This window comes from Mytilus trossulus, chromosome 13 (assembly GCF_036588685.1).
Source record: "Mytilus trossulus isolate FHL-02 chromosome 13, PNRI_Mtr1.1.1.hap1, whole genome shotgun sequence".
NCBI lineage: Eukaryota > Metazoa > Mollusca > Bivalvia > Mytilida > Mytilidae > Mytilus > Mytilus trossulus.
The window spans coordinates 37,679,712-37,687,626 of NC_086385.1; the positions used below are offsets into that span (position 1 = coordinate 37,679,712).

General features: G+C 31.8%; 1 protein-coding gene across 1 annotated transcript; it reads right to left on the minus strand.

Moving 5' to 3' along the window:
- Positions 1-294: 294 nt before the first annotated feature.
- On the minus strand, positions 295-7,294 carry LOC134695022 (uncharacterized). The gene is made up of 4 exons (XM_063556157.1): positions 6,820-7,294; positions 4,873-5,342; positions 1,904-2,337; positions 295-1,262 (listed from the first exon to the last, which is right to left on the minus strand). Exons 1-4 carry the CDS (start codon positions 7,139-7,141, stop codon positions 818-820), a joined length of 1,671 nt encoding a protein of 556 aa, XP_063412227.1. The 5' UTR covers positions 7,142-7,294; the 3' UTR covers positions 295-817.
- Between the last annotated feature and the right edge of the window lie 621 nt (positions 7,295-7,915).

Consider the following 7,915-nt stretch of genomic DNA (forward strand, 5'->3'; position numbering starts at 1 on the left):
CACTCATTGCTAATCAATAGTGTGACGGAGCAGCATTTTAATCGAATGATTGCATCACATATATATATCATATGATTATGTACTTTAAATTGGACTGACAACAATCGCGAAGCATTCCGTAATCAAATGCATCATTCCTGATAGTACGTGTCCTGTGGCTACGTCAAAACAATGCACATGAAAATGATCGAAACATTTTAAAATAAGCGGTTATTCCACGGTTTGTTAAAATATTTATTTATTCACATAATGATATAATACACTTAAAAAATATATAGGATTCAGAATCAAACATGCAGAATGTGCTTTGCTCATTGTTATACATCGTATGGTGACCTAGAGTGATTTATTTCTGTGTCAATTGGTCTCTTGTGGAGGGTTGTCTCATTGGCAATAAATTCATATCTTCTTTTTTATATGAAAATGCTTTTAAAAAATATTTCTAATTGTATTCTATGGTTGTACCATAGAAATTTAAGTATCAGAATTGAATGCTTCTTTTTGTAATTTTGTCTTGCAATTCAAAATTTTTGTAGTATTTCAAAGATTTATACAGACTTTTACATTCACATTTATTGAAACGCAACTTATTGTAGCGTATATCCCTTTCTTGCCAACTTTTCTTACTTTTTTCGGAGGATTCAAGTTGTTGAAGATTTTATTTTAGAATATATACGACGCTTAATTTAGCGTTACTTTTCAAAAGTCACAAAATAAGTTGTTTTATAAGATTGACAATGAAAGTACTAAATGAAAGTTACATGAAACATTATCAAGTTGCTTTATCAGATATGATAATCATGCATAATCATGCATATCAGTTTTTCAAAAGCTCATCCTGCATGGCAGGTATTAATCCTTTCCGAAAAGCTATATCCAAAAGTTCATCTGCATTTTGAACATCTGGGTACTCGTGTATAGCCCATTTGATGTACACTAAAAACTCATCCCAGTCAACTTGCCCGTCTGTGTCCATATCGATTGCCTGCAATGCCTTTTTAGTTTCTGAGCATCTGTAACATGAAAAGTAAGGCGCCATGAATCCATTGTAAAACGAGTCGTACTCCAACATATCATCACCTTGAACGTCGTCTTTCAGATCCCATTCGTCCCATCTTCTACGTATTTTTGCTATCATGTTTTGCGCATGCGGTCTGACTACTTCTTCTTTGCTTATGGCGTCTCTCATGGTAACAGTGATAGCTCCTCCTGCACGATCAAATAACATAGCCAGTCCAACTGTACTCATGTATTCCTCCTTTCTGCAAAAGACACGAATAATGAATTAAAATATAACGAGTATTACATTAGCATATTATGATTAATAAATTAGCATATATTTTTTTTAAAATACGACATTTTAGAATATACACGTCAAACACGGAAATAAAAAGTTAGACTTGGTTGCTGCTTTGTATTAGTACCTTGTTGACTTATATTAAAAATGTAATATGTAATAAATTCTAGACAGGAAACCTCGCCTTTCAAAAGTATTTACCAAAATGAATTATAACAAGGTATTTGATAAATTTAAAAAGGCATCTTCAAACACAAATGAAGAACAAAGTTTTGTGTTTAGTCACGAAAATGAAAGATTCGGAATTAAGCAGCCAAGTTTCGATGAATAACCTTTGCCGGAAAATTCAAATAATATCTAGAACTTAAAACCATTGGTCTGTGACAGAGAAAAGAGTAAAATTAAAGAATAGCAAGATCCTTCTTAAAGATCAAATTTTTGGTATATTGTCGTAGCCCTTGATAATAAGATTAACACTAATTTCAACATTGAATTAATAAGATGTGTTATTATCACTACACTCTTTATTGTCTGTTCTGTAAACCTCATTCAGGCCCTCACTGAAACAGTTTTAAAAATCATGTCAATGTATGACACTCATCTCACCTGCTTTTCTTTAAATCGTCGAGGATGACTTCTTTCATTTTGTAAGCCAGTTCAAGGGTAAACTTTTCATCTTCGCCAAATATCTGTACAAGCCGGGTACGGATCATCTCTGGTGAGGCAACAGACGATATTCTCACTGGGGCTTTTTCACCAAAGAACTCAGATAAGTCAAACTCCTCCTTATCCAAGCCAAGTACAAGATCAAGTGCTCGCTCTCCATAAATTGGTTGTTTACTGTGAGGATCCTCCCCTGTTGTAATTTTTGTTATATTAATGGCTGCTTTTCTAAGGTACGTGCACGTGTATCTCTTTAAAAGGTTCTTGTTTCCAAGTCGAATTAGATTTAGTAATGTAACACAAGATGACGCATTTCCCATAGCGGCTCCTTCCAGACAAACGCTTGCCCAAATACCATTAGCACCATTCAGTAAGGCCTATTCATAGAAAAGAAATAAAATAAAAATATCACTGAAAACATCGATGAACAATATTTGATTTAACATACAACTTCTTGACAAAAGCCATTGCTCTATGACGTCAGTAGAGCGAAATAATTGATTTTCTTACACAATTGAAATTTTTGCTTTTCCTTTTTTCTGTCAAATAAGTTATAACAATGCAGCCAATACCAACCGATTTATGTGTTATCATATAGGTAAAGATTAAGACAGTGTTTTTACACGTAGCAACCGCTTACAAATTAATTAAGCGTTTCCGGATCTTTGATTTTGAGTATTTTTACAGTTTGTACCCACATGAAAATAGCATCACGTTATCGTTGAGTTTCAATTATTTAAGGGCATACGATACAGATAAATGTGAGATAATGACGTAGCAAGCTAGGTAAAATGTTAGTTTTCGCGACGTCAAACTATGAAATACCAGTAAAAGATACCTTTTTCGACAGATTCTTATCACTCAGACTGATTTAACTTGTAAACGACTTAATGGACCCCTCATTTTTAAAATGACCTGATGTTTTATAACGTAGGAAGAAGATTTGTAAATTTTCTAAAAAAAATAAAAAAAAATTAGATCAGATAAATATACAGCAAAAAAACACTGTTCTTTTCTTAAATCCTGAAACTGATAAAAATCAATCATTCAACAGCATTGTTATGCAACTGTGTTTATCTGTGTTTCGTGTGTATATACAATGGATAGAGATGTAAAAAAAACAACTGAAGTTTTGAGTAAATGTCTAATATTTTCACCCCATTTATCTCTTTGAAGAAGCGCATGAAGGTCTTTTATTTTTATTACACACAGGTGCAAAATACCTAGCATGTAATTTTTTGAAAACAAATCAACATGCCTGTAAGACGTTATTAGCTTACCACAGCGTATTGGCTAAGCTTTTGAAAATATTACACAGAAAAATGATTCATAGACTGCGTAGCACAGTATACCAATCACAATTGTTGGTATGTCAAATATACGTGAACATGCTGACTAGAGTTATGTCATGTTTGTAACAATTAAACGATTTATTTTATAACAGCCGAATTCGAACATTCATTTAGACGAGAAAAGATTACTAACCCTACACTTAGTATAGATGGAAAACCTGCCACTCCAGCCAACTGAAGTTAATTCTAATATGTGACCAGCCACGACATATCCAGGCTTATGGAGGTAGAACGTCATTGTGATAAAAACGCCGTAAATTATATGTGACTAGCCACTTCCGGGCCTAGGAGGGAAAATTGTCTAAAATTAGCTTTTTGTATATTTATGTAGAATATTCAGAAACAAAACTCTCTGTCATGTTATTATGACATACTTGTTGTAAAAGCAATGAAACGAGTCATTTCGAATAACGGTATGGAAATGAGACTGTTCTATGACGACTTTTATTTGTTGAAGTCACTAATATATAAAATACAAAATTATTGTATTTATTGGCTCTTAGTGGTGTTCAATAGCATATTTGAATAAAATTTCAAAAAAAATAATTTACTACAATACAAACAATTCTTAGCTCTATTTTAGAACATGTAATTTAAACTTGTTGAAATGAAGTTAGTTTAAAATTTGTCAAAGTAAGCTCTAAGAATTCCTTCTTTTAATTTAGATTTATTATGCATGTCTCTAAACATAGTATGCGAAGCGTAACATTTTATAAGTAGGTGTTCTCATATATGCATTTGATATGGTGCATTTATAATGGATATTTTTCAGACTTCATTTATGAAAGAAAATCTTTAGGAGCATTTTTGTTTTGTTTGTAGCTCAATTTGAAACATGTTATTTAAACTTGTTGAAATGAAGTTAGTTTAAAAGTTGTCAAACTAAGCTTTAAGAATTTCTTGTTTAATTTAGATTTATTATGCATGTCTCTAAACATAGTATGCGACGCGTAACCGTTTATAAGTAGGTGTTATCTTATAAGTATTCGATGCGGTGCATTTATCATGGATATATTTCAGAATTCATTTATGAAATGAAATCTATAGAGCAGAAATTTGATTTTTTTTATATCAATTTGAAATGTAGATTCAAATATTTCCCCCTTAAAACGATAAAGTTAAACTTCTTCAAAACGTATATATGATGTATAGTTCGGCGTCCGCAAAAAAGAAGCCAAGGAATGTGTTAATCTCTTCTTCACAAATACATATTTCATTGAATCTCGATATTTATCATGTTTTTAATTTTTCTAACAATGACAAGCAATATTTGATGAATAAAATTATTATGTAGTTAAAAAATTAACAATGACGTTCTACCTCCATAAGACTGCAAATGTCATAGCGGGTCATGTGATCAGCAAGAACTATTTACGCTTTTAATGTGTTTATCTTTAATACTTGTTATGTATTCAGAATATAGGAAATTCAAAGATTACGGTATCTTTTAGAGCATTTGGCTTTCGGCAAATCTCAAATGATTCCGGTTCTCCCCAGATGCAGGTACGGAATCTGCCGAGTTTTGACAAATGTAGTATTTCAACAAAATCGACGCCTTACCTCAAGTGCAGTATAATCGGAAAATCCAAATTTTTCATGCACGTGGATTAAGAGATGTCCATTCCAGTTGTTAGCATTCATCTTTTTGCGAACATATTTTGTCATGAGACCAAATTCATCGGGAAGACTGGTACCTTTTTGTTCTTCAAATAATAAACCAAACAGCTTCAGGTGGCTGGGTAGCCTTGCCAAATAATCTATGATGTAGAAAATTCTTTCCGAATTAAATGGCATGACTTCCGGTAAATCCCGGAAATTAACGAATACCTTTGCCTGCTTATGAAGATTTTCGTGGATCCAAACAAGCCACTTTTTTATTAGTTGCGCCATCTTTTCGACTGAAAATTCAAGGAAATTATATGTTGTATCACCAAGGTCTACTTCAAGGATGACATTCCATAGACCGACATCTTTGAGTTTTCGAAGGCCAACTGGTACTATTTCAGTATTCGGTATCATATTCTTGACAACTGCAATATAAAAAAGAAGATTTGGTATGATTGCCAATGAGACAACTGTCCACAAGAAACCAAAACGACACAGAATTTAACAACTATAGGTAACCGTACGGCCTTCATCAATGAGCAAAGCCCATACCGCATAGTCAGGTATAAAAGGCCCCGAAATGACAATGCAAAACAATTCAAACGAGAAAACTAATGGCCTTATTTATATAAAAAAAATGAAATTGAAATACCAACCGAAAATGCATTTTATACCCATGATAATTGACATGCATGTGTATAATGTTTAAAACATTGTTTTATAGTCTCGCATGACTCTTTATAGAGTGCCTTTTGTTGTAAACCTGTATTCTACTAAGCTGTATATTTTTAATGTAACAAGTGGTGAGACTTTTAATAAAATATTAATCTTGTCTTGCCATTTCCTGTCTAGCAAGTCCCATTAGGAAAGGGAAAAACAACAAGAGTTGGTAAAAAAAAACCGGGATTTATGCAATATGACATTTCAAGAAAGCCTAATTCTTGAGTTCTCAAAAATTCGCAGTGTTTATATTTCGAGAGAATGGTTATAAAATAATGTTAAAATATGTCATCTTATAGTACGCATATATATTGATATAGAAAGTCTTTACATCCAAACTTTAAGTACCAAATGAAAATTCTATTACCATGAGAAAAATAAAGAAAATATTTATAAAATAACGGTTTCAAAAACTAAGAATTTATCACATAATTCAACATTTGGGACATATACATGAGTCTTTTGTTTTCAGGACAGGGAAACAATCAAATGAAATTACACCCGTAAACTTAACAGGCAATAGTATTGAATCATATGTGATATTCAGCATCATCATGATTCATCTTTTGATGTTTGCAAACCATATATATACATATCGAAACAAAATGTTTTTAATTCAAAAGTTCAAATGGCCCTTTTTAATTTAAATTGCTTGATCGTTGAAATATTTCATGAATTTTATTTTTTGCTATCATACCATCGAAACTTAATTGATAAAAACATAACAACATAAAACCAACCAATATACACCATATATAGCCAAAAATATCCATTGTATAATCAAACCTTGGAATAGTTACCATGTACAAGGTATACATTTACTATAAGCTTTCCAGTTTTAACTTTAATTTCAAGTCACTTTCTTTTAAATTGGTTGGAGCTTAACACAAGCAAACCATGTACATGCACCAGACGGGTATCAGTGTTTTGCGTTTGCGCCAAATAAATATTTCATTTGCGCCATTTTCAATTACTAATTAACAAAAATAAAAAACGTTTCCGTTATGTGTAATCATTACATTGACGGAAAGCTGTACATTTTTTAATAAATAAAAATACTATCAGGTGAATTAAAAGAAATAATGACTTTTTCAAATATTAGCGAAAATATAATACACCCGTATTAGGTATAACAATTCGATAGCGATGAATATGAAATAAACAAAACAAAATTTATCTTACTATCTGTTACTTCAGAGAAAGCAAACAGTCCATTTCTGTCCTCGCCCTTTTCAACCAGCTCTGTGATAAAAATATCATCTACACGTGTCATGTGGGAAAAAGACGCCACGATTATATTTTCGAAGCCACATTTCTTGACCTCATTGTAAATTTCCCATTTACTCTCTAATGTATGACCTTTCAGCTGCCCAACTGTACTTTCACGAATCGAATTATCTAAAATAAAAACATCAAGATCTCTTAAAACCTGATATCTATCGCGGACTTCTTCCGCATCCTTTTCATAGCTATTTACAAATCTACTGGCAGGTCGGCTTCCCATCGTATATCACTCAATTGATGCGACGCTAAAATAAAGTTGTCCTTTCTCTTTCACAGGTAATCGTTATTTGATTATCGTTAGTACTTCCATTTAGTATTTAGGTGTTGCTTTAAAAGTGCACGTACAATAATACGATTCGCTTCAAATCCGACTATTTTGTTTTGGTTTGTATTATGTAACATCGCCTTCTATTGAACTAAACAACTTATAAATAATTCACACATTTTTATTTTTTTTTGCAAATTATTACAACCGAGTAATTTGTTTCAAATGAATAAAATTGATCAGACCTGAAAACACCAAGGGAATCATCTTTGCATAGTTTAACCAAGGTCAACAGAATTTAATGATAATATATTATCGACAAAATGATAATTAACGTTTTGATGTGTTAAAAGGTTACACACTAAATGCTAATAAACATGGGAAGTAGATATTTCATGCTTTCAAAAACTTTCCCCTTGATACAGTTTATTATTCTTAATATAAAAAAAAATATTATCAGTAGAATGCTAGTATGTAATAATATACGAGAACAAACTAATTATAAATTTTATGCAAATGTGACCATTAGTTGATGCATTGCGTACAAATGTACTCGGCAAATAGGATATTTAATGATTTGGGTATCTTTAGACGCCTTAATGTCTGTCAAGAAATCAACATCGATAGTTCAGCGTAATATATCTAGGTAACGTCAATTTCCCCTATATTCATTTATCTAACTGTTTCATATATTATAATACATTTTATAGAATAACAAATACGTGTAAA